This window comes from Etheostoma cragini, chromosome 9, assembly GCF_013103735.1.
Source record: "Etheostoma cragini isolate CJK2018 chromosome 9, CSU_Ecrag_1.0, whole genome shotgun sequence".
NCBI lineage: Eukaryota > Metazoa > Chordata > Actinopteri > Perciformes > Percidae > Etheostoma > Etheostoma cragini.
This window is the reverse complement of record NC_048415.1, coordinates 18,292,990-18,320,721: the sequence shown is the minus strand read 5'-3', so window position 1 is coordinate 18,320,721 and position 27,732 is coordinate 18,292,990. Positions and strand designations below refer to the sequence as shown.

The window sequence follows — 27,732 nt, the reverse complement described above, 5'->3', positions numbered from 1 at the left end:
CCCACATACCATTGACTGCCATTCTTTTTTACATCACTTTGACAGCAAATAACTTTACATCTGAAGCAGATAAAGACTTTATCTTTCCATTGCTCATTTCTAAAGAAACACAACAATGTATGAAAGGCTCCATTACCTTGTATCTCTCGTTATGGCTCCGTAGCAGAAGTTTTGTAAAAATAAGCTAACAATTGTGTCACAACCACACAACTTGCTGTCGCATAGTCGACAAATCACCGTACAGTACATAATAATCTTGCAGGCAGTTTTGACTTACATTAGCTGTTTAAGGTTTAATTACTAATGTTAACTAGCATTTTAGTTAGCAATAATTAACCTGTGCCTTTTATCTGCTATCATATACCTACGCTCTCCATCTCTGCAAGATTTGGAATAATTGAGTTTTCTCTTGGCACAGCTACTAGAAGACTTACAACTTTCAGACAGGTTGCTCACGTCATATCTACGTTGTCAAGTTGGAGGCTGCGTGGTAATGCTCAGCCATCACCGGAAAACTGCTTCTAATATCCTTCACTGGTCTCCGTTGAAATCTAAGGGGTCACATTGTCTATTTCTTGTCTATGGTACTATCTTGGGTTTACTGTATATTCTTGGGTTTTCTCTCGTCAAATCTCTGCCGGTCCAATCAGTGAAAAGAGGGAGTGGCTGAGAAGGATGAAGTTGAGGTTGTGCGCTAGCCGTAATGGCGGCAGAGAACGATCCGAGCGAAGCCATTAAGTCTGTTATGGCAACGCTGCAGAATATCCACAAATTAACGCCCGATCAAGAACAATCTTTGCTGAGTTTTGTTGGTGGCCATGATGTTTTGGCCCTCCTTCCCACTGGGTTTGGGAAAAGTTAGATTTTTCACTTCGCTCCGTTAGTATTGAAGGAGTTGGCTAAGGCGAATGCTAGCGATGCTAAGCTGACTTCATGACCAAACGTTAGCGATTGGTTGTGGCAGATCCAGAGTGGCTCTGGGCAGATCCAAGGGTTTTAAACTTCAACAGATTACCCACCTTCAAGGAAGTTAACACTTCTCAATGGAGAGTGTCCAGACTCTCTGGACAAATTAAATGTACGAGAGTCTGGTAGGACCAGGCTAGATTTGGTCCCCGATGATTTAAATTTGAATCACGTTCGAAAGTGATCGCTTTACTGCCAGAATGAACAATTAGAGGGACAACTGTACAAATGTATTGTTTTACAACAGACTTGTAAATGTGAACCTGTTATTAAGGGGTTTATTTATCTTCCATATTTTTGCTTTACGATTTCATTCTTAATATAATATTTGGCTTGTTTTTTATTATTACTTGAATAAGTTTGTTTTAACCTTATTTTTAAATGCTGACTATAATTTGATATTTTGTTACGCGCTATTACTCAGGTCATAATAAATTACCTGAGTAATATATAAATCTTTGGTATAGCTTGCACCTCTTTCTCTACAGATTGCAGAATAGAACTTTGACAAGAACCCACAGGCTAAAAGAGACTTTTCTCCTGTGTGCATATGTTTGTGAGGTTTGGCAGCAGTGATGGGCAACGGTTAAACTGTGGTGGAAAAGCCTGGTCTATTGACTGTTATTGTTTGTGGAGGCCCAAGAGCACTCATGCCCCATCATCGGCACATCACCTTAACCACTCTGCTGCACAGTATTTTTACAGCCCAGCTGTAAAACTAGATAGCACAGATCGCCCTAGATATGCAGAAGCAGTCACACACACACCCGTATAAGAAGTCAGATACACACACCTTCAGGCGTTGATATGTGGCATTTGTGGGGACGACCTCACTTACTTAGGGAAGAGAAATGAGACAAAGAGATATGAAACCACAAATAGTACATTTAACTGACATTGAGCATATACATTGACTGAGCTGCCTTTTGTTCAGAGGTTCCATTGTTGTCGAAATCAATCTTCTTTGACCCTCATCTGATGGTTAAACTGCAGTGAGTGCTTACCTCCACCAGGTGGCATTAGATTCATGAAGAAGACAGAAAGCTTCACTACACTCCTTGAATAAATAATGCATGGCTTGACTTTTATCTAAAGATGAAGATTAGTTTGAAAAAAATGAGCCATGTGAAAATGATGCATACATTATTTAGTGCTTACTGACTGCTACTGTAAGAACCTTTTTGAACTGAATACAAGTACTTAAAACTGTTATTTTTTGTTATATAAAAGTATATAACTATATAATTTATCACGAGAGGCCAAGCCGCACTTTGTTCTTAGTGTTTTTGTTTTTTTAAACATATAGAGCAAATTAAATTTGTGAGAGTTTTTTAAGCATACTTTTAATTACACTGTAGGTCAAGTTATTTGCTTATTCCAAAGACAACTATTCAACCACTGTCACAGTTTAGCAAACGTCATCTAGACCAGGGGTCGTTTTTTAGACTGATGACCCCTAGCTGAAAGAGAGACGGAGCTGGGACCCACTACTAATAATATATAAAATTGAGTTCCAAATTACACTACAATAACGTGTACCTTTTTTATGGTGCATGCAATAAGGTATTGAAATATATATGAAATACAATACACATATACATATATTTATACACCATGTTTTAATGTTGAACATATAAGTTTAACTGTGGGTGGCTACCTTACTTATAGGCCAGTATCATCATAGAGAGATTTTGTGAGAAAAGGACAAAAAAACAATGATGAATGAATGAATGAGAATTGGAGTTTGGTGTTGTGTTACTTTTTCCACATTCCTGGAAACAAATACTCCCACTGAAGCAACATTACCTTTGTTGCAAAGGCTTTCTGGGACACTGAAGTCATTCGAGTTGGTTAGAAAAAACTTCACGTACTGTATGTCACAAATCTCAGATTGTGGTAGATACACAATACAATTCTGTTTTTATCAGTGTAGTAGTTGACCGTGATTTTCACATGCTGCACTGGTCTTGATGCCCTTCCTCCATTTTCTTTCCTCTCTTCAGGTAAGGTGCACAGGGAGGAGAGTTGATGATACCGGAGCCTTCACATGGGAGCGAGAGAAGGCGCAGCCGCTTGAGGCTGCGCCTTTCTCTCAGTACAGTACAGAGGAAAGAGGGGGATAGATGAAACAGGTGTGTTATGAAAAACAGCTGCAGAATGGTTATGAAAACAACCATTTGAATGTCCATTTGTGGTCAGAGTAGTTTTGCCATGGATGGCTGCAGATGCTATACGATGCCCATGGAAAGTTCTGGTTAACAATGCAGGTGAGTTGTGTGGGCTATTTATGTGCTGCTGCTTATGATTCATTTCAACAACAAAGAAAGTATAAACAGCTTTACAAACAGGATTCATTATTGTATAACGTATTAATAGTAATATTTGACATTTAATCACCTCTTAGGCTTTACTCTATTTATTTGTTGTTTCTTAGCAACATGTAAAATAAAGCGTGACTGTCATCAGTTACAGTTCTTGTGCTGATTTATCTCCACGTTAATCCTTGCAGGTTTGATCCAGATGGTTGTATCGGAGCAGCCTCGGTTCTCTCTACAGCAGGATTGCTCATCCAGATTCCAGCAGAGATTTAGCCTGAAGAGTGGGTACATTTATGAGTATTTCATCATATTGGAAACAAGCCTGGAATGGCTTCTAATTCACCTTTTAGTAAAAAAACTAAACATTTTTTTTGTAATCAAGTAATTAATCAGGCATAGGTAAGGTTTGTAGACCTGGAAATGGTAGGAGGGTCTCTTTAGATCAGCATCAGTGATTTATAACCTTCTGTTTGTTGTTCCATGGGAACGCAGTGTAATGAGTTACAAGGCTGTTAACTGCAAAGGACACACGCAGCCAATTTACTCTGTCGTTCCCTTTGTATAGCATAACCCAGGTCCGCAAACGTCTGAGTCTTCCCTACGTTATGGCCAAGGAAAGTGTTGAATCTGGTATGTTTCTTTTGATCTGCATCCTTAACGGTTAACAGAAGTGCACAACATACGCTTGCATACTAAGACACATTAACAAGCACACATCCATCTGTTGTCTGCTGATGTAACTAATGCATTAAATCATCATGTGTAAACGGTCTCTAAGAGCTAAGCGTCAACCTAACGTGTTTCTGACAGGCCTTACATGGGAGGTGAGGGCAAACAGCCGCCACTACCACAAACAAAAACAGAAGAAATCCTTTCTGTGTTTCCGCTGGGGGCAATACGGGGTGAGTCAGTCATGCATGTGCTTCCTTCCACCCACACGGTAACCTAACACCTGTTGGCATGCTGGCGCATAGAGGAACAGGTGAATGTGCTGATACACATGTCTCAATTGTGCCTCTCTCTGTCTCTCTTTCTCTCTCTCTTGCTGTTGCCAGGACAATGCGATCCACAGCCACAAGTACTCCCCCCTGACATTCCTGCCGCTGACACTGTTTGAACAGTTCCAGCGAGTGGCAAATCTCTACTTTCTCCTTATGATGGTGTTGCAGGTCAGATGAAAACTCAGGCTAAGTTCCAAATCTCATGCTTTGGATTTTTACCTGCAGTACATGCTGCCGGTTGCACTTTGAACTTTGGCCATTTGCTTATAAATGTTGTGCAAAGGTACTTTGGGTCAGAATAGCCAGAAAAGTATCCTTGCTTACATACTGCAGTAGATGCAGTAGAACATACTGGTATTTGGGACATACTGCAACTTACATACTATGTTTTGGGACATACTAAATTTGTTTCTGGCATACTACATAGTATGTGACTATGGATATTGAAACCGGGATCTGTTGTCTAAAATAAAAACGACTTCCCGTTTAGTGTGGAATCTTACCTGTGACCATTTGTTCCATGTCGCCCCCCTTTCTAGTCTGTATTTATTGTGTAATAAAGATGTTAAAAAAAAAGAAATCTTTAAATAACAAAAACTCATCTTCAGTAATGGTTATTTCACTAGTTGTTGTTTTTTGGCATAGATATTATCACTTGTGGAAGGACTTTGTGTGTGCGTATGATTTATACAGTATGTGTGACTTCCATTTCCCTCTGTGTGTATCCTTGCCTGTGTGTGGTTTCCAGTGTGTCCCGGTCATCTCAGCCATACCTTGGTACATCTCCTTTATCCCCCTGCTCATCGTACTCTCTGTGAGAGGGCTAAAAGACCTTGCCAACGACATGGTGAGACCACCCATCACTCCGTAGTGTCCGGGGGGGGAAATCCCTCAGCAATGAAACCGTCCGCTCACACACAAATGCATGATCTTAAAAAACAAATATACGACCGGCTTCAAGCATGCATTTATACACCTTGCACTTAAGAATGTATGCACTCTTCTCTCTCCTTCATTGTCCGCATTGACTCCTTGTCCTCACCTCATTGACAGAACCAGTCATCCCAGTAGCATTAATTTTCTCTTCTATCATTAAAGCTTTTCCTTTTAAATGCAGGCGTGATGTTTTGCATGGAGAATTCTCTGGTTAAGTGCATCACTGAGTTACGGTCGTTAACAGCTCTGGGTGAAACGCTTGCTTGACCCCTCTCTATTGACTAATCATTTAGTGGCGGGTGTAAATCACCCAGCTGGTGTCACTGTAGAACCCCGTAATGGCCTTTCTCCATTCTCCTGTTCAACCTTTCATGGCCACGCTCACTTCCTATGACACGCTGCCTGTCCATCACTCTTTTTCTCCATCCTTGTCACGCTTCTCAGTCTATCTCTTTCTCTTCTCTCATTCTCTTTTGGGTCCCTCTCTTTCTCTCTCCTTCTCTCTATCTCTGGTACAGGCAAGGAGACACAGTGACTCCAAGATTAACTCCCAACCATGTGACATACTCGTCTCCCAGAGGTAAGGACAAAGAAAGTTGATTATTCTCTTAGGACTTCCAGTGTCAAACGGCCCTCTAATGAAGCTCTAATGAAGTGTGAATGAGTGAATCTCAAGATGGTCCCTTTGTGCATTAGAGCAGGGCAAAAACTTTTTCCACACCTATCGGAAGACATGATCTATGACCAACCGCTTTATGACATCTTCTGTAGATACATGGGCCTCAGTCTGTTTTCTACGGCCGTTACACCCCAGATGATCTGCTTTCCCTTGTGGACTAAAACAATAATGTGTAGGCTACACTTCCCTCAAATTGTGGCAACTGCTTAAGAACTGCAATAAAGAGCAGTGTTTTGTTTTTTCAACATATATCATTTTTGTTAATATTAACATTATTTAGGGAATCATAATGATATCATAATCCCCCCCCTCCACGCAGTTGCTAGTAGCCGAGGAAGAAATGGAGGGTTTAAAGAACATGATGGACTTCAGAAGAGGTCGGAAAGGCACCGGACACCAAAATCTTTTGAACGTAGCCATATTGAGAAACACAAAGTTTTTTGTGGAGTTGATAGTCTTAATTAGCTTTGTAGCAACTCATTTGGCAATGGCTGGAACGTAACGGATGTTCATTAATATAAAAAGTTACGCGCTAATGCTTTAAAGGCAACCATTTTGGGTAAGGGTATTTTAAAATTTGATTTTGGATTTTTTTTCACATTTGTACCTTTTTAATGTGAAATTTAGTAAAACGTTACTTTTGAAAAACTAAAGTGTTGTATTTGTTAAAATAGTAGTGTTGCATATTTAGAAGATTTGTGACCAGCAAATCAAGGACAATTCCAGCATATATAAGCCATTGATTATTTTTTCCCTCTATTTGCCGACTGTTCATCGTTCTCAGTTTCAGCAGAGCACAGTGGAAGGATCTGTGTGTGGGAGATGTGCTGCGAATCCACAAAGACCAAGTCATCCCTGTGAGATTTTCAATTTCTAAGTACATTTATGACTGCAATTAACAGCAATATAAAGTGTGTTGGTAATCACTGTTTTGGAAGTAGAATAAGATTGCATGAATCACTTGCTGCCCTATAAGCTTCGCTATAGGTAGCATATTTAAGTATTTTCTTAAAGTGGAATATTTCAGCGTAGTAGCTGCTAAATGTTTAATCTCAATTATAGTATATAGTATTTATATATTTATTTCTCTATTTGCATTCCCAGTAGCTTTTTACTTAGCCCTCTCTCTTTTATTTTTCTGTTTTCTCCCTCTGCTCCCAGGCTGACCTTCTCCTCCTGTGTAGCTCCGAACCTCACAGTCTGTGTTATGTGGAGACAGCAGATATCGATGGGTGAGAAACTGTTCTCACATTCTTGTACCTCATTCTGTTGAAAATTCAAAAACTCATTTAACTTATCATATAATAATCATCATATACATGTTTTATGCATCAACGAAATGATAATTATACCAGCAGTACCAGTAGTAACAAGTCAAAAATATTGGGTTCTACAACATAGAAAACTATGAAAATAGTGTAAATGTAAAGAATAGCACGGACAAAGAGTTTAAAGGTGTTAAGACAAAGGTGGATAAGGTTTAAAATAAGGTTTAAAGGTGATGTTTATTTTTGAGGCCCAGGATCTTCACACTCCTGTTACTATAGGGTCTTGACAACAAAAACTCGGTCACCTTTTAAAGGTCTATAATAATTTCTGCACTCTGGGACACCCTGAGGGGCCCTGCCTTCACATCTGAGGCTTTGTGGGGGGCTCATATAAGGGTAAAAGATGTAAGACATGTACAATTTAAAATCATTGAAAGAACGGTTTAGTCAATCAGTTTAAAACCAACTAGAACCAGATTGAGGTGAAAGTTCCTTGTGGTTTATTGCAGAGTAAAGATCTTTTTAATGAGTCTTTATGATCAATTACATTTTTTCCAGACTACTAAACAGTACAGAGATTTCCTTATTCTGATTATCAACCGTAGAAAATAGTGTTGGGCAAGTTACTTCCAACATGTAATACATGATAGATTACTAGTTACTGTCATTTGAGAGTAATTAATTATATTACAATATTAATTTCTCTGAATTTTAATGGTTTAAATAATTTTGCATTACTTTTGAGTTACTTTCACCGGACAGCGGACAATTGACTTGGCAGGTAGCTTGTAAATTTCACCACTGGATCAATAAAGTCTCCTCTTTATCCATTTTAATACATCATAGATTATTCATAATATTTTGTTTGATTAATTTGAATGTGCAAAGTAACTAAAGCTATAAAAAACAGAAGTAAAACGGACAATAGGCAAGTTGGAAAAAATAAAAATGCTAAATTAAAAGTACCTTACAGTTGTATTGAAGTAGGCCTACGGTATAGTTACTTTCCACTGCTGTTAAAATGCAACGATATTTACGTATAACAAGCCTCAACATCGATCCCCGACATGTTTCTATCTGCCAGCAGCTCGGACACACTGCTGTACCGTCACATGTTGGGACACAGATGTTAGCCTGCCGTCTCTGGTTCTGGCTCTGACCACTAAAACAGAGATGGGACAGCTTGCTTCAGCGCAGTGTAATAACTCCTGAAATTAATGTCCATCTCGCAAATGTATCTGTTTCTGCAGTCACCTCAAACATTGAATACAGCAGCCGGAAGAAATGTTACGGGCTGTTGGTGAATTCCTAAAAGAACAAAACACCACTAAATGTTGATAAGCTAAGATTGTAACGGGTATAATATTACTGAAATTTAACTAGTAATGTGTTATATTACTGCATTACAGCAAAAAGGAATACAGTACTGTAATTTCTTAAATTTTATAACACGTTATTCCAAGCACTGAAAATAATGCATTTTTTTAAATGTGTACCAACTGCATACTGCCTTGTCTTTTCATCAGTATTTCTGATGAATGGATCAACTGTTTAATGTTAATATAACTTAAAAGTGTGGTGATTTCTTTATACAGAGAAACTAACCTCAAGTTCAGGCAGGCGCCCAGTGCTGCACACAATGAGCTGACCTGTCAGCCCTCAGAGGAGATGCTTGCTGCCTTTGATGGTGAATAAATGTTTTTTACATTTTTTTTAAATTAAAGATTCAAATACAGATGTGCTTCTAAAGTAGAGCAAAAGTAAACAAACGTTTACAGAATTGCATACTTGTGCTAAGTAAGAGTAACCTCGATTTTTACAGGTGTCGTGCTCTGTGAGGAGCCCAACAATCGACTTTACACCTTCAGAGGCCAACTGCACTGGAAAGGAGAGTGTCTTCTGCTGGACAACGAGCACATCCTCCTTAGGGGAACAGTCCTACGCAATACAGAGTTTGCCTACGGCTTGGCCATATACGCTGGTACATGTCACAGAATTTATTCAGGTTGATGTCACTAGCCACTGCCAAACTGAACTGTTAGGTGTGAAAATTACACTATGGCAAGCAGAGTAAAGAAAAGACTTGATATATAAAAAAAAGTGTATGATATCAGAGATAAAACTATTCTAAAATGTTTTTGTGTCCAAGCCACTTATTGTCATTTTACCTTACTGTGGCCTCTGCTTGTTTCAATGACACATTTCATTATGTGGAATACATTATGCTGCTAATTATGGACTGTACTTAACTCTTACAACTGTGTCTTAAATGCGGGCCAGTTAACGTCTGGTAGATTACAGGCTCCTCCTGTCTTTTAACTGATTATTGATCTAATATTACTGGACCAGGCAGAGGTGTCATGGATCTCGCTGCTATGACCCTTTCATTTCTGGTAAAGCAGATCAATAGATCAAATTCTTCCAGAGATAGGTTCTATACCATTCATCACAGACTGTCTACTGATGTGACCCTAGTTCAGTCTGATTATAACTCTTAACCTTCACACACATTTGACACAGCCTATTTTAAATTATGCATAATCAAGGTTGACATGTTGTTGTTGTAAGACTAAGTTGGAATTAGTTTGAAGATATGGCAAACCTTCTCAGTATGTGTCATTTTTACACATGAAGCTCAGCAGTCTGAGAGATTGAGACAACATCACCGGAAAACAATGATATAAAACAATGTGATACTTTATTGATCCCTGCAAGGGAAATTCTCTCTCACCACTGACCTCTCGGCAGCACGGTCAGACACCCCGGGAACTGGTAGGGATTCAGCATCTTGCTCAAGGGCACGTCAGCAGTTGCTTACTGACACGAGGGCGTGAACTTTCACCCTCTGGCTGCGGGATGGTCTCCCAACTCGCTTTCGGCCAAGCCGTCGGAACGATAGCATCTAATAGTTATGTGCTCTGTACCAGGCGCAGACACCAAGATCCTGAGGAACTGTGGGAAACTGAGAGTGAAGAGGACTCAAACGGAAAAAGTTTTCAACAAAGTGGTGGTTGGGGTGAGTGGGTAAAGGGCAGGTGGATGACAAGCATGAGACATGAGACTTGTGGTGTTATTCCAAACTTTGTGTGTTTGCATCTCTTAGATCGTCCTGTTCTTGTTGCTGTCAGCTCTGCTTCTTGCCATCGGCGCTGGCCTGTTTTCGAGTTGGGTCATGAGCCACACAGGGGTTCCATTTGCTTTGGTAGTTAACGACAATCCGGTCTACACTGGATTTCTCGTTTTCTGGAGTTACATAATGCTGCTCAGCCCGGCCATGCCCATTGCTCTCTACATCTCGTAAGTTTCATCTACAATACCGCACTCATTTGATGGTAGACGGGAATACACCTGTGTTTTTGTGTATACAGTCTGTGTGTGTGTGTGTGTGTGTGTGTGTGTGTGTGTGTGTGTGTGTGTGTGTGTGTGTGTGTGTGTGTGTGTGTGTGTGTGTGTGTGTGTGTGTGTGTGTGTGTGTGTGTGTGTGTGTGTGTGTGTGTGTGTGTGTGTGTGTGTGTGTGTGTGTGTGTGTGTGTCCACAGATTTGAGGTGATCCACACGGTCCACAGCCTGTTTATTGGCTGGGATATGGAGATGTATTGGCAGCAGGCAGACAGACCGGCCCAGGCCAGAAATACCTCCCTGAATGAGGAGCTGGGCCAAGTGGGATACCTGCTTAGTGACAAAACTGGGACACTAACCCAGAACCGTCTGCTCTTCAGACAGTGCTGCATAGCTGGGGAGATCTATGGTAAAAAATCTAATAAATACTATATTTTTCTTTTGTCTATACATCGAATTATATATGAATTGTCCTTCTAAGAAGAAAACAACCCAATACTTGCACTTGTACTTATTAGAAAACAAAGTATCTTTATCTGACCTCACGCTACACGGCTACCACAGAATTCTGATTCCAGCCCCTCACAGGCTTTTGAACAACCTAACCCTCTGCCCAGTTTTTTCTAATTTTTATTTTACCTCAGCATCCATTCAGGATGCACATCAAATTATGAATTCATCTTTTTCTCAAAATGCATCTTCATAGGACTTAACAAAATTTTGATTGTCATCAGGAAGTAGTCATGTTGACCATGAAGTTAAGAGAAAATAATGGAAATGTTTCTCTCCCTATTTTGTAATAACCTTCAAATTTCCAAACTCCTTAATACCTCGAACAAAATCCTGAAAAGGATTTTTGAAAAAGTGCAGAGGTTGTTAACTCCACTCCATCAGTATAAAAAAATTGAGTCGATTCATTGTGGCTATAAAGTAAACGGAATGAAACTAACTAATTTCCCTTTGTCAGGATGAAACAAGAGTAAGACACTTTCCTATTTGAGTTTCGTCAAGACTGCACACCATTTAGTCTGTCTAAAAAATATTTGCAGCTGAAAGAAAAATTGCATCCGTGTAATTAACCTAATGATTTACTTCCTTAAATATACATTTAGGAAACACAGTTGTGTTCATAGTGCCAAGTTTCCTCGCTGGCCCCCAGTGGAGCATAGATACCTCTGGGGCAATAACTTCCTCAAGAGAGACACATCAGGAGACACTTAACATGCTCATATCCAAAAGGCCTGGCACCATCTTCTAAATATTTAACACCAGCTCTGCCCACTGAAGAAAAACATGTCATTGAAACCTTGTCAGAATCACATTAACCATATGTCATATGTCTGAGCCACTCCCTGGTTTTCGTTTTCTCTCTTTCTTTTTTGTTTTCTTGTAAAAATTTTAATCATGTACTTTATCTCCACTTCCAGTGCTTTTTGCAAGTCATTAAATAAAATATTTTCTCAACTTTCACAGGTGATCTGTCAGTCAGGGCAGAGGACACAGAGGTACTACATAACTGTTTTCAAATCTCCATCTTAGAACTGCAGTTTGTTTTTTCATTGTACCGTGGGGCTCGAAAGTTTGGGCACCCCAGGTAAAAATTTGAATCAATGTGCATAAAGAAGCCAAGAAAACATGGAAAAATCTCCAAAAGGCATCAAATGACAGATGATACATTTGTATAATATGTCACAAAAAGTTAGATTTTATTTTCATTTTCATTTACACTTTAAAAATAACAGGAAACAAAAAGGGGCACCCTGCAAACGTTTGGGCACCCTGCAGAGTTTATAGCATGCACCGAATATGAGACCTGACAGTGTCATGTATTGTTCTCAATCATCGTCTGGAAAGACCAGGTGATGTCAATCTTAAGGTTTTAAATGCCCAGACTCATCTGACCTTGCCCCAACAATCAGCACCATGGGTTCTTCTAAGCAGTTGTCTAGAAAACTGAAACTGAAAATAGTTGACGTTCACAAAGCAGGAGAAGGCTAAAAGAAGATAGCAGCGTGTTTTCAGATGCCAACATCCTTTGTTCGGAATGTATTTAAGAAATGTCAGTCATCAGGAACAGTGGAAGTTAAAGCGAGATCTGGAAGACCAAGAAAAATATCAGACAGAACAGCTCGCAGGACCTTGAGAAAAGCAATTAAAACCTTTGATTGCACGATCCATTCAGAAAGACCTGGCAGACACTGGAGTTGTGGTACACCATTTCACTATAAAGAGATACTCGTACAGATAGGGTCTTCATGTAAGAGTCATCAGAAGAAAACCTCTTCTATGTCCTCACCACAAAAATCTGCGTTTGAAGTCTGCAAATGAACATATAGACAAGCCTGATGCATTGCGGGAACAAGTTCTGTGGAACGATGAGGTTAAAATAGAACTTTTCAGCTGCATGAGCAAAGGTACATTTGGAGAAGAAAGGGCACCAAATTTAATGAAAAGAACCTCTGTCCAACTGTTAAGCATTGGGGGGAACAATCCTGCTTTGGGGTTGTATTTCACCCAGTGGCACAGAGAACATTTCACGAGTAGAAGGAAAAATGGATTCAATAAAATTTCAGCAAATTCTGGACGCTAACTTGATGCCATCTGTGAAAAGATGAAAATCTCCTGACCTCAACATAATTAAAAATCTATAGATAGACCTTAAAAGAGCAGTGCGTGACAGACCAGCCCAGAAATCTCAAAGAACTGGAAGACTTTGGGCGAAGATACCTTAAACAAGAATGGAAAGACTCTTGGCTGGCTACAAGAAGCGTTTCCAAGCTGTGATACTTCCCAAAGGGGGCAGTACAAGGTATCAACTCTGCAGGGTGCCCAAACTTTAGCAGATGCCATTTTTTTGTTTTCTGTTATTTTGAAAGTGTAAATGATGGAAATAAAATCTCACTTTTTGTGACATATTATACAAATTTCTGATCAGTCATATGATGCCTTTTGGAGATTTTTTTCATCTTTTCATGGCTTCTTAATACACATTAATACAAATTTTTACCTAGTAAGCCCAGACTTTTGAGCCCCACTGGATATTACCAACCTGATTCAAAGCTATCATGTAACCTTTCTTAACAATAAATCTTTTCTTGTCCATGTTCCTGTTTTTATATTGTTTCTGCTGCTATCGGCATAAGATGATGATTCTTGTAAGCCACTGTTGCAAACCTGTACAATGTCAGTGTACAGTAACATTATTCCCTGTACATGTGCAGCCCATGGACTTGAGCTGGAATCCATTCTCCCGCGGGGGTCTGTTCATGTCGGCTCCAACCCTGGTGGAGAGGCTCAGAGGACAGCAGTGTCCATTCAGCAGACAGTTCCTCAGAGCACTGTCTTTATGTCACACCGTCATGGCAGAGTGGAAAGAAGGTTGCGTTTGTATGACAGTACACACTTTTTGGGGATTTCAGAAAGTAGTTCACTTCTCACCCTCTATCTGAGAAAAGTCTTGAAGCAACCACTGGTTTAATTTTTTTTAATGAAATCTCAGTGTGATTCATGTTTCCACTGTATTTTATATGACACTGATGACCTGATGAGGGTGCTACAATAAAAAATCAAATAATATATATACATTCAGACAGTATTTATCTAATGTTGCCAGAACTTGAAAGGATGATTCTTTTTATATCACAATTCTTTTTCAACCCCTATATTACTGGTCTGTCCTGATGCAATAGTTGTTGGAAGACGGCATGTTTACATCCCTCTTGTGTGTTGACTTCATTCCTCCAGAGGCTCCAGTCTACCAAGCTGCGTCCCCAGATGAGGAAGCTCTTGTTGGTGCTGCTAGGGAGCTGGGCTGGGTCTTTCTCTCTAGGACAAGAGACTTTATTATTGTCTCTGAGCTCGGTGTTATTCGCCAATATCAGCTGCTTGCACTGCTGGACTTTACCAGCAAAAGAAGATGCATGTCTGTACTGGGTGAGAGTAGCGCTCTAAATAGAAACTAACAACAAGTCTTACAATTTCTTGTTATCTTTTATAATTGCATAAATGCTAGGTTATCCTGTGTCAACTTCTTTTCTGAATAAATTATCCATACTGTTTTTTTTCCTCTCTCTCAGTACGGGAGCCAGAGGGTGGGTTAAAGCTGTACTCTAAAGGGGCAGACATAGTGATCATGGACAAACTGCAGAAGGACTGTCCATATCATGAAAGGACTGAAAGAGCCCTGGAGGTGAAGTAGAGTTTCTACTGAACCAATACGTGTGTGCTGTTATTGAGCCTACTATTTATATGACACTTTGTGTCTTTTAGCTTCAATTTCAGTATTAAGTTGTTCACAATTTCAAAAAGTTCCCCATCTTAGATTAGTGAATTAGCATGCCGACCTTTGATAGTTTGTTTAAAACACAAACAGTCACTATCATTATTACATTGATTGGAATGTTGTTAGTTTTACTTGTGTTTTATTCCAAACCGAAGAATTGGACACATTTTCCTGATGGTGGCCACATGAAATCAAAGTTATTAGAATTCATCTTTAGGGATCCACAATTCAAGAAAGTACATCAATACATTTCATTCCAAAATCAAATTAAATGGGTATCATCAAACCCATCAGTATTCATCCTCTGTGCACCGTGAATATTTCTAACAAATTCAGTGGCAAACCATCCAATAGTTGTCAAGATTGTTTACCCAGCATGTTATCTTCATTTTGCTAGAGGGAGGAGTACCAAAAATAATAGAATTAATCCTCTGGGGAGCATGAACAGCAATTCCTCAAATAGTTGTTAATGACCAGCTGACAGACCAGCATTGCCATCCCTAGTGTCACAAAGGTTTTGCTCCATAAATAGTAATCAGTCGAATACACAATATATACCCTTTGTCTTATCTGTCTGTACTTAACTTACAATATCTTCCATCATCGTTATCAATTGTCTGATTATCAAAGCTCCTGCATAGTGTTTTGAGGATCTCAGAGGAGTTAAAAGTGTTTGATCAATTATCAATAGAGTTTCAAGGGAAAGAATCAGGCCAGTGATCATCCTGTTGAGATAGTTGACGCATATCTGCCAAGAGCGAAGTGTTAACCTCATGTTTCTTGTCAATTCTTCGATTGTGCCTGAAAGATCACTCCTTAAATAATGCACAGCCTATACTAATGTTTTAACTTATCTTCTGTCAGTTATTTGCCCAGGCCTGTCTGAGGACTTTGTGTGTTGCGGTTCGCTGTGTTCCTGAGGCATCATGGGAGCAGTGGAGTAAAACATTGGCCCAGTCTGCTGCCATGGCGACCTGTGACCGTGATGCACTGCTGGAAAAGCTGTATGATCAGATGGAGAGAGAACTGCAGGTTGGTTCTTCTACAATATCATTTGTACATGTTTGTTGTCAGTCCTCAATTTAAAGTTGATAAGTCTGTTGACAAAGACAGGTCTTTAATTTAAGCACGTGCTTTACGGTTTCTGTCCTTGTTCTCCCATATAGTTTTTGTGTGTGTGTGTGGAGCACAACTTTTTTTTTTTTTTTAAGAAGAACAGAATCCTTGTTTTTCAAGCGACTTTGCTACATCCTGTTTTCATGTCAAAAATCCAATATCTAGGTGCCCAGATAGCTCAGTTGGTAGAGCAGGCGCCCATGCACAGAGCTTTACTCCTCAACACAGTGGGCCTGGGTTCAAATCTGACTTGTGGCCTTTTGCTGCATGTTATTCCCCCTCTCTCTCCCCTTTTCATGTATTCATCTGTCCTGTCAAAAATAAAGGCAGAGAATGGCCAAAAAATATATATTTAAAAAAAATCCTATATCCGTCAGGGAAGCTAAAAACTAATTTCAATTTTCTTGTTTAATAGTTTTTAGGGGTGACAGCGATAGAGGACCGGCTTCAAGAAGGCGTTCCTGAGACTATTGCTCTGCTTCAACAGGCTGGGCTCAAAGTATGGGTCCTTACTGGGGACAAAAAAGGTATTGGACATACTGTAGCAGAAGAACCCCTTTGAATGCTGTTCCGTAGCTACATGTCACTGTTGCTTGTCTTTTCCTTTCGTTCTTTTCTGCTCCCTCTCTCTTCATTCTTGTAGAGACTGCGGTGAATATTGGATATTCTTGCAAGCTACTGGATCCAGATACCAGATTGCTGGAATGGCAGGAGCTAAGGTAAGTGATGATAAAAAATACACAAACGCACACACACTCACACCAGCTCATTGATCTTTGTATGTTTGCCCCTGCAGACAGATTCTCCAATCCCCAGACCCAGCGGTCAGTTTCTTCAAGGCCAGTCAGACAGCGCTGTGGGCTGTAGACAAGCAGGCTGCTCGAGCAAAGACTGCTGTGGTCCTCACTGGACCTGAGCTGGTAAACACTTGACACAAAGGAAATGGGATCTTCGTATCATTTTTAAATGGATGAATAGCTGTCATTGTGACTCTATGTCATCAAACACTGCGTTGGAGCAGGACATGGAAAGTGGATATTCAAGGCTCTGACACAGTTTACATGGTACATGTGTATTGGTCATAAAGTATCATTTTTAGGCCGTCAATCTGTTTTGCCTTAAAGCTGAAATAATTGGCTCGGGGAAGCCAGCTGTAAACACAACCCTGACTTTAGTTGATATGGCAAACTAGTTAGTAAACAGTTGCATGTTTGGACATTTAGTTGATAGGGAGCCACATTAGCATTCAGTTTGAGTCATGGTTGTGCCTATCTGATGATTGTAAGTCCAATATTTACTCGACTTTTAGCTTTCTTTTTTGTCTCAACCAACGTCTGAGAAAAATGTCTGCCATATGAAACCAAAACAATGAGCTCAGACACTCCATAGAGGGGAACTGCTGAATCGGGTGGCTAGTTGTCTGTGGATATTGCACACAGTCCTCCAAACCATTGTTACTATAAAAATATTGATTATTGCAGCTTTAGAAAATATATATACTGGCAGAACTAAAATGCCTTAAAACTAGATTTCTTCTATGAGATGACAAAACTGTAAACCGAGACTATCTTGACCAAAAAGCAACGATAGGGCTGTTTAATACAAATATAATCTAAACTGAGCTGTTTGATGGTGTTGTACTCCAGGCAGAGTTTGATCAGAGACCAGAATGGGGGGCCACGTTCATGAGCCTGGCAGAACAGTGTCAGTCTGTGCTATGCTGTCGTGTAACACCTGGACAGAAGGCTGACGTTGTCACATTGGTCAGGAAACACACCAGTGCAGTCACCATGTCTATCGGGGACGGTGCCAATGATGTAAACATGATCAAGAGTAAGTCAAATTAAGTTAAACAGAAAATGTGTGTTTGCATCAGAAGTTTCTGCTTTCATGGTTTACAATTTCTTACTGTTCCCCACCAACTCTAGCGGCTCATGTTGGTGTGGGACTAGCAGGAGTGGAGGGTGGTCAGGCAGTGCAGACCGCAGACTTTGCACTGTCCCAGTTCAGATTCTTGCAAAGGCTGCTGCTGGTCCATGGGCGCTGGTCCTACAGACGCATTTCCGTCTTCTTGCGCTACTTCCTGTTTAAGACCTCTAGCTTTGCTCTTGTTCACATATGGTTTGGATTCTTCAATGGCTTCACTTCTCAGGTGAGGCATAGATGAGACTTAAAGTCCCATAATGAACTGAAGGTAAACATGGAGAGGAAACACTTCCTGCATTTATCCATCCATCTATTTCTCCCCTGCAGTCTCTGTATGAGACATGGTTCATCGCGCTCTACACTGTCCTCTACACAGCGGCCCCGATTATGTGTGTGGCCTTCTTTGAACAGGTGAAACAGTTGAAGAGACGGATGTTTCCATGAATTAAAAAATCCTATTTTGACATAATATTATTGATATTATTTGACATATTAAAGTTCTAAATCATAGTAGTTCATCCTGTGTGTTTGTGTTGTAGGACGTGAACGCAGACAGCAGCCTGAAATGGCCAGAGCTGTACAAGTGTGGACCGAGACAGGAGCTCTCCAGCCCTCTCATGCTCTTCTTATCACTCCTGTACGCTGTCTACTCATCGTTTATTCTCTTCTTCATCCCGTTTGGAGTTTATTACAACACAGACTGTGACCTCCAGACCATGGCAGTCACTGTCGCCATGGCAGCCACGTTCACTGCCACCATTGAGGTCAGGATCACACTTTTCATAGATGCAAGTGAACCACAGAAACTTGTAATCCTAAGTACAAAAAAATTCCTATTGAACTACGGATGTCATAATGATTGAGGTCATAATTAACACATCCGTAAACAACTATAATATTTTCTGGTAATCAGAAGCCCAGTTGGCAGAAGGCTGTATATCAAGATGTACCATTCTCCTCTAATTTCAGTGTTTGTGTTTTTCTTTCAGATCATGCTACTGACCAGATACTGGACGAGGTTCAATGTAGGATTTGTGTGTGTCTCTGTGGTCTTTTTCTTCATGTGCACCAGGATCACCCAAAGCAGCCGCCTGTTTGAGAGATCACCCAGTGACTATTTCTTTATTGGTACCCTTCTGCTGATATCTATCTCAAATCTCATAATCAGTTTCTGTCACTTGAGTGTTTTTGCTCCTGGCTGTGGTCACTTTAACATCCATTACTGCAGAAACCGTCGGACTTGATTCACATGGAGACAAATCATTTAAAAAGAATTGTCAACAAAAACAAACAGCCAAACACACAAGAAGAAATATCCATTTTAATGATTATTTAATGTTGACCTAATGATCTGTCTTCATGTTTGATTGCTCTGTGTGTGCTTTTCATCAGGTGCGTCTGAAAAGGCCTTCATCGATCCACTTGTGTGGCTCACAGCTCTGCTCGCCACCTGGACGGCAGTTCTGCCCTCAGTGACCACCCTTGCTATCAATGTCATCCTCAACATGAATGACAAACACAAGGTGAGACATCTGTATGGAAAAGGAAAAAAAGGGAAATCTAAACGTGTTGCGGTCACCTGGATTTTAACAAAAACATCACCCCTTTATTGGTGGGAGGAGACAGCAGGTTAGCCCCTGTACATCCATTCCCCCAAACTGTTGAAGACAGTTCCATTCAGTTATGTAATATACTTTCTAGGATGATAATTCTTCAGTTGTGTGCATCCTACTGAGTCTACTGAGACAGGAACATGTACTCACTGCTTTTGGCATGTTACAAAAAAAACATGGACTTAAGGAAAAACTTGATTTCATACTGAGTTTGGTTGCCATTTTATTTAATTTTGGAGCTGTAAAAAAGGCTGAGCTTTTGAACCTTGTCTGAATGGGTTTTCCCCATTTACCAAGTAATGGATATTTTATTCCTATGATAAATAAAAGAAGAAACACTTGTAATGGTCACTGATGCTAACCTGGCTGTGATGTATGTAGGTCCACAGTGCATCCCTTCAGCCAGTGGAGCTGAAGTCAAAGTTGAGGAGGGGAACGTCACTTCGCCGCTCCTCTTACGCCCTCTCTCAGGGAGCCGGGCCTGGACGCCTCATCACTTCAGGGACCTGCATCCGCAGCACAGTGCCGACGGTGGATGAGAAGGTGACTGAAAGTAAAAACTCCACTGATTCACAAGTCCAAATTCACATGAAGGACAATAGTCATGTACCAATGGCACATGAATAATGATAATGGCACAATTAATGTTTCAATATGAGAAAATATTTGATTGTATAGATTGTTACTGCAACATAGAATTGAAAAGATTTGTACCTAAAACACGTTTTTATGGGTAGTTCTTAGTTCTTACCTTTTGTATAACTACCATTTTCACACAATAAAGTACATTATATGAAATAAAAAATACAATAGGTACTATAAATCTTGTTTGTTGTCTTTACATGGACAGTTTACCTCCACATGAATAGCTCTGATCTTTGTTGTTTGAGACTGCAATACGGTAAAAATGTAATTTCCATCTGTTGGGGTTGTAGGGGATGAAACACAATAAACTGACAGCACCACTTTGTTTTACAATTGTTTTTATTTGTTAATTTATTTCAAAACACGCAATTTTACCCATATTATCCTTTTAAGTTTTTATTTTTCTGTAACAGTTATTACTCAGATTTTTTTCCTTCATAAAAGTCTCAACAAGAGTGAAACTAAAAGTCCTCCACAGGCTCTCCGGCTTCTGCAGTGGGAGGAGGGAAAGAGGCTTTCAGACCAGACGTCGTGAGTGGGTTTATCCCTTGGATCGGTGTGGGTGGAAGTGTGTGTGTGTGCGGTTTTATACCATGGCATGTTTATGTACGTATACATGTATGTAGATGTGTGTGTGTTTTAAGTGCAATAGGAGGAATGTCCACATGGCCGGTTTATCACAGGACCCGTAGAGCAGCCCAGAGAGCCGAAACATTGTCTTCTAGGTTTGGTAGCCAGATTGTCATACCTCTGATTTCATCTTTGGTTTCTGCAAACACTCTCTAAAGGCAGACTCACCCTTTCCAGCATGTGCCTGTGTCTGTGTGTCTGTCTGTCCGAGTGCAATATAAGCCACCGTCTCCAGACGACTTTGTAAACTTAGGTAAGTACAATGTAAGTGTCTTTGCATTGATTGTGGCCCTTCCTTGGCACTGGGGACAAAGACAGTCGAACATTGTAGAGCAATGGAGCCATGAGCGGGGGGGGGGGGGGGGTTCAATTTGCAAACATCGACATGGACTCCATTTTGATGTCAATGGCAGTTTGGGGCATTCATGTAAAGCTGTATGACATCAGTCGGGTGAAACATGGGGCTCTGTAGTGCTCTCCTCTCCCCAGCCACTCTCTACTGTATACTGAATGACTGGGGAATCTCCAACCACTCTGGGCTCAGGGGGGAAGGGGGCGGGGATGGGGAAAAGGTTATGGAGGTCAAAGTGTGAGCGAGAGTGTTGTAATGTTGATGGGAGGAAGGGAGGGTAGGGTTGTACACTCTGACCCAGCAGCAACGATTAAGATTGGGGGGGTCAGGTGTTTGCATAGTTCTCTGTGCAAAAGCCACCAACCGGAGCCATTTTTATTCCTCGCGGCTGGTTACATCATCATTAGATTAGCAAGAAATTGTGGTGGGTAATGGGAAATATGGTCTTTGCACTAAGCTCTTGTTCTCTACTCCTGCAGTGCACTACATTGTGGCAGTAGGGGTGCAGGAGGGTGAAAGGTGACAGGGGATGAGGAGCGAGTGAATTTAAAATGAGTGTTGTTTTCGGGGGTCATGTCGAGCTTGAACACTGATAGGATGGAAGACGAATGTTTTGGATAGTGGAGGGGTGATGGGGCAGTCGTTTGGCAGTCGGGCACTACAGCTCGTCACAATTCTGAGAGCCTCTTTTCCCTTGATTTTGTTCTTCCGTCCTCCCTTTCCTCCTCCCCACTGGCCTGCCCTCTCTCTACCTTTTTTCTTGTTTTGAAACTGATTGTCTTCTACCATCACAAAGACACTTGGTTCTGATTGATTAACAGGTAACAGAAGAGGGAGAGCACAGTGTGACTGGGGGTGTCTACATCAGTCCCATTGGCAACATTCGATCCCAAAGTGAAATGATGCACACAAATGCTGTTTGACAGTAAATGCTGACGACATTTCGGGGTTGGATTATCAGTTGCCAAATGGTACTGCGGTTGGTTGGTCGGTCATTCAATAAGAAATGGTTTTCAAATTGTCGCAGGACAAATATTGCAACCCATAGTAAAGGAACATAAAAAAGAAATACTTTGTCTTCCACATAGGTACAAATGAACACACATTCACATATTGAAGAAAAGCATGTAGACAGACATACAGGTATATTCAAGGCCGCTCGGGCCTGTGTGTGTCCCTCTGATTAACTCCAAGTAAACAGCCCGTCTTTGGAAAAGCAAGACACACATTTCAGGACCCGAGTGAGGACCACAAGCTGAGGAATGAAGTTTGAATGCTATTGATTGGGAGGAGAGGAGTTTGACCTCCCCCAGCACACACTGCCCCCTACTGTCTGGATTTATATACATCAAAGAAACATGGGGAAAAGGGAAGGGTTGCAACAACACATGCACACAACCAGTGAATCCAACAGTGATGGAAATTCTAAAAACAAGGACCCCTCCAACGCTTAAAACCCAAATCCTCCCTCCCTTTTTTGTTTTTTTAATAACCAAAATATTCCCCACCCCTTCTCCCCCCACTCCCAAAGCTTTCCATCCTCCTCCTCTCCCCACAAAATCACAGGTCATTTTCTGTTGGTTTCTATACAGTTATACAATATCCATGCACAAAAGAAAAAAGCGCACCTTCTTTTCAATAGAAGGGGCTGGTTTTTAATATTCTAAGAACATCAGGAGCACTTGAACACACCCAAGAACCTTCAAAAGTAACTGTGAAATTGTTTTTTTTTTCCAGAGAAAAGACAACTTAAAGGCAGAAGAAAGCTCACAATGGGTAAAAGGTTATAACTCCTTTGGTTTAACATCAAATTTTTGGTTAAGAATTCAGCCCAAATCCTATTTTTGTCATTCCTTTTGTTTTTGTTATTTTCCTTTTAAACCCGCCTTGGACAGAGCTTTGCACTAAACATCTGAAGTGAGTACTTCTTGCCCCTCTTGCTCTCTACGCCTTCTCTTCTGTCTCTTCTTTTCTCATGTAACCCTTCACAGAAACATTCACAATGTCTTTCCCTAATGAAAACAGTAAGTACATGCCGTAGCAAAAACAAACAAGAGAACGTACGAGAAAAATGAGCAAACGAATAAAAGGAATTTAACAGTATAAAGCTTCAAGTCACAAGTTCCAAAACTAACTATCATAGTATCATAGTTTCATAATCATTGTTATCATTAGCAGTATTATTTTCAGTCTAAATTACATAAAGTTTACATGAAAGGTTTTTGAGGTATTTCAGAATTAATTGTCAACACACGCCTACCGGGTCTTAGCACTAGCCAGGGGGAGAGGTCGACTGGACAGACAAGGTGGAGGGAGGAGAGAATTTTTCTAGAAACTGTCAGTGAGCCTTCCACACTTTTCCAGTGCAGCCTCTGTGCTTGCACGCAGTGGAGAGATAGAGAGACAACAAGTGGCAACATTTTACAACTACAGCCCTACGAGCGCTTAGAGCCTCTGCCATTGCAACCCCCTCTTTCTCTGTTACACAAAAATATCTCTGATGCGAGAGAGGTAAAGTGGCTGAGAGTCTAAGCACACCGGGCACAGAAAGAAATAAAAACATAAAGGCTGTGAGCTACTAGAACCATACAGTAACAAAGACTCTGACAGATTAAGGAGTAACATATAATTTTGTTGCAAATAAATAGTGTATAGAAAATGTTTTATAGACTTTCTACATGATAAAGTGCTTGTATTCTAGTGTATCAAGATGGAAAGTCAATATGCAAGAAAATGCTGACACAGCCCCCACTCTGTGTCCCTCTCTTCTGCCCCCCCCCCCTTCTGTCCATCCAATCATGGGTGTGTTGTCTTGAATGTGTGTGTGTGTGTGTGTGTGTGTGTGTGTGTGTGTGTGTGTGTGTGTGTGTGTGTGTGTGTGTCTGTCCGTCCAGTGCAGTCCCACCCGTGGTTGAAGGGAAAAGGCACTCAACTCTATCTGCAAGGCAGCCACCTCCTCCTATGTGGCCCGATGCAGTCTGACTGCGCTGTTTTGTGTGTGAGATATCAGTGTGTCTGACAGTTTTGAGCAAAGAGGGGGGGGGCTTCTTTTGTTTTGTTTTTTGGTTTGTGTCCCCCTAGGCAGTTTGGGACCGGTAGGCTGCAGTATCTTTGGTATTAGTGGCGGTTTCACAAACCACTCAGCTTAGTGAGGTAGCCACATTGGTTCTCACTACAAACAAATGTCATTTTGTCAGCCTAACATCTAGAGCTGAATCTAGCTATTCACCTATGCTCACTGAACTGTATACCACAAATCGATGTTAGCTCATCATCCTTCTGGCGACGTCAACTCACTGCTTAGAGCAACGTGAAGTTAGTCAGTACCTCTCAATCATCTCCTATACAAGCACCATCTCTTATCTAATCTGCACCGCTAATCTGACTACATTGTTAGAAATGCTACAGTTGCATCTTAAGACCATACAGATAACAATTGAGTCCCGAGCTCACCCCCACCCGCCTTCTAATAAAACACACTTAATCAGCCAGGACATTTGGAGGTCTTGTTTTGTCCCCCTCCATTTTACCCCAGTCTTTGGGCTCAGCTTAAAGGAGGCTGAGGGTACCACAGTTCTGACATTAAAATGCCAAAAGAGAGAGAGCGTCCATCATTTATTCTTCTCTTCAGCAGCTCCCTGTTTTACTTTTTCTCCTCTTTGTCATGGTAAATGTCTCTTCCGAGTCTATATTCACATAGAATGCAAAAAAAAAGTCCTTTATTGGCCTCGATCCTTGCGTTCCTCTTCTTTTCCTTTTAAAAAGTCCTTCCTTTTTGTTTTTGATTTATCAACAAGGTGCCTTACTTATGCACAACAGAGCACAATAGTAACAAGAAATAGAAACTTTGTGTCTATGGTACTAATTAAATACCCGCATCAATATAGAGAGAAAGAGAGGGGGGTTAGAGGGACAGAGGAGGTAGAGAACCAAAGATAGAATGAGAGATTTTTCTTCTGCTTTAAAAATGTGTCCAGTTATGTGTTGGAGACATTTTCTTTTGTATTGGAAACACTTCTTGTATGTGTGGTATCTTTGTCATTTGAGGTTTGGTTATTGTATGCCTTAAAATCTGATTCTTTTTTTTTCATTTTTTTACTAAAAAAGTATATTTTAATTCAGATAAAAGCTGATTGTTGGCTACTATGGCACACACCGCCCATCATCAGTGGGGCGCACTGTAGCTGTGTGTGAACCCTAGTACCATATTCTCTGATTCGCATTAAGGCAGTAAGCATTGGCACTAATTATTGTAGCATTTTGACAGCTGAGTGTGGTGGTTAGCTTTGGGTTAGCTACTGATAACCCTTGTGTGGGGATAACCAGGAGAGTCGGTTTGAATCACATCTGTTGAGAGTATATTTTTGCAAACAGACGGGATGGAAGAATGGAAGAATGATTTGACAAAATATGAAGCCTTCCAAAATAATGTAAATTAAAACTCCACAACACCTCACATGTGTCTGTCTCAGGAAGCCTTTCTGTTACTTTTTACTCTGTTGTACTTTTTTTATCCCGTCTTTGTGTCATTTCTGCACTTATATTTTGTGGATTCTTGAAGATTTGAATTGGCTAAATAAACCCTGCCTTTGCTAAATCCCTGCATTTTCAGCATTTAGTTTAACCATCCCCCTCTTTCGGCCTCACCGGTGCTGGTTGGATGAGGAACAACAATAGGATAATGGTTAGCTATTGATCTGCCTTCAAAGAGCTGTGAGGGCCTGAATGTGTTGTGCCATGACTTCTCCTCAGCATCTAGTGGCTCTTCGCTCCCTCTCCTCCACTCTGAGCACCATTGCTCTGCTAGATACAGGTCTCTGCTATCAACAGCAGGGGGCACTGTTGCTCTGCCAGCACAGGCGGGACCTGGGAGGGAGAGGTGTGCTGCTGCTGCTGCTGCTGTTATGAGGCCTTTGTGTCCCCATCTCCAGTGGGTTCCATGTGCTCCTCTTACATTCTGCTTTTCATATGCAGCTGTAATGTAGTTGGCTGGATGCCCGAGCGTGTTGTTGTCGCTTGGTTTTCAGTTATTGATCAGAGGAAAAGCTCCCAGCAGAACAAAGAGCATGTCCAGACATCTCACCCGCCTCTCCTGTTGGTCAGAGAAACACAGACTCTAGGCTCAGGCAAGAGTAACAATGACACGTCTCCCTACAGGCCTCCAACATCTGTGCAAAAAATATAGACCTGGGCCTGGAAGACCTGAGTATCTACTGCCGAGCATCTTGAGTTTCACCTTCAGGAGGGGTCAAGGCCCTGCTCTGTCTGTCTGCATTGATTCATTTTTCAATTCATTAGTTTGCTGTATGATCAGGCTGAGCTGCTCTCTGAAATGGCTGGCCACCAGGGAATACCTTTGGTCGAGGAATGAAGGAGACTACAGGAGGAGGGGGGAGGTAGAGGCGGAGAATTGGAAAGCCTTGTTGTTTTTTTTCATAGGCTGCGTTGTTTTCTTTATGACGGCCTTGTGTGAGCAGGATGCGGCTTGGATAATAAGGCTATGTGCTGTTCTGTTGTCAGATTTATTGCCGTTCTTTTGCCCTTGTTGCTTCCGTGTGCCGGCGTAGAGGGGATGAGAGAGAGACTAAAAAGGCAGACACAAAGGAGGTGAGTTGGAAGAAAATGTAAGTCAGTGGCTACTTGGGTGGTGGAAGGAGGCTGGCAATATGTCTGATACCGTCCAACAAAAACATCAAATCTTTGGTGTCTCTTTACTTTGTCAGATGCCTTAAGAAAATTCTTTCAAAAAAGACAAAATCAATGATTGTCCTTATGTGAGTAATGCAGAGTGGACCTGACTTCACAATTCACCTTTCAGATAATGCTTGTTTCAGGTGAGAGCTTGAAATCCTGACTGACAAAAAAGATGATTGCATGGCACAAAGGATTTTTTGGGCAGAGGACACATTCAGACGGACCAGGCCAGGTAGGGTTGTTATAGACAGGTTTCACAGCCAATTTTCCATGTTGCCTGTTGTTCCAACCAGTTCCTCGGCCCTCTGAAGGTCCTCTCCTCCTCTCAGGCCTTGGAGAAGGTGGTGGCAGATGTGCCCGGCTGCCCGGGACTGGCACCATGGTCATCGTGCCAGCGGTCCACGCAGCGGCGGCGCGCATTCATAAAAAAGTTGCTGACGGTGCTGAGCTCCAGGCCGAGCTGCTGGGAGATGGTGATCTGCATTTCCTTGGATGGACGCTTGTTCTCCTTGAAGATGGCGATGAGTGTGCGCCGCTGCAGGTCAGTGAAGACCAGACGCTGTTTCTTGGGCGTCGTGTTGCGGTCCTTGTGTTGCTCCTGTTCTTTGCGCTTGCAGGCTTGGTGTGGATGGCAGCGGTGGGAGGGATGGGGATGAGAGTGGGAGGCAAAGAGGGGAAAGAGAACACAAATCAAGGTAAATATACAAAAGTGATTATTTTCATGATCAGATGGCAAACACAGAAGGTGGAGGGAAGTTAAGTAACTAAATGTATCATAAGCCAATAGTTAAACTCATAAAAACTAGTTTATACACCAGTAGAGATTCTACAGCTCCATCTCTATTGCCGTATTAAAGTTGATTTAAAGCTAATCCATGCCTCCTGCCCAGTGGGAATATTCCTTCCATCCTGCAGAGTGCAGACAGGGAGCCAGCCTGCGGTGAGAGAAAGATGGTGTGAGGAGGGG

At 41.2% G+C, this 27,732-nt stretch overlaps 2 protein-coding genes across 2 annotated transcripts in view; one reads left to right on the top strand and one right to left on the bottom strand.

Moving 5' to 3' along the window:
• Positions 1-2,986: 2,986 nt before the first annotated feature.
• On the top strand, positions 2,987-20,362 carry atp8b3 (ATPase phospholipid transporting 8B3). The gene is made up of 29 exons (XM_034882454.1): positions 2,987-3,233; positions 3,476-3,565; positions 3,850-3,914; positions 4,095-4,186; positions 4,340-4,453; positions 5,034-5,132; positions 5,740-5,801; positions 6,685-6,757; positions 7,062-7,132; positions 8,764-8,855; positions 8,991-9,149; positions 10,096-10,184; positions 10,272-10,465; positions 10,708-10,916; positions 11,981-12,012; positions 13,729-13,885; positions 14,252-14,440; positions 14,584-14,696; positions 15,654-15,821; positions 16,321-16,432; positions 16,549-16,624; positions 16,702-16,825; positions 17,552-17,738; positions 17,834-18,057; positions 18,159-18,242; positions 18,371-18,595; positions 18,821-18,959; positions 19,224-19,354; positions 19,826-20,362. Exons 3-29 carry the CDS (start codon positions 3,890-3,892, stop codon positions 20,069-20,071), a joined length of 3,486 nt encoding a protein of 1,161 aa, XP_034738345.1. The 5' UTR covers positions 2,987-3,233; positions 3,476-3,565; positions 3,850-3,889; the 3' UTR covers positions 20,072-20,362.
• A 2,429-nt stretch (positions 20,363-22,791) lies between these two features.
• Positions 22,792-27,732, bottom strand: part of onecut3a (one cut homeobox 3a) — a 20,153-nt gene continuing 15,212 nt past the window's right edge. Inside the window, exon 2 of the mRNA XM_034882271.1 lies at positions 22,792-27,383. Within this exon, the coding sequence (XP_034738162.1) occupies positions 27,091-27,383 (293 nt within the window). The 3' untranslated portion in view covers positions 22,792-27,090. The remainder of the gene's footprint in view (positions 27,384-27,732) is intronic.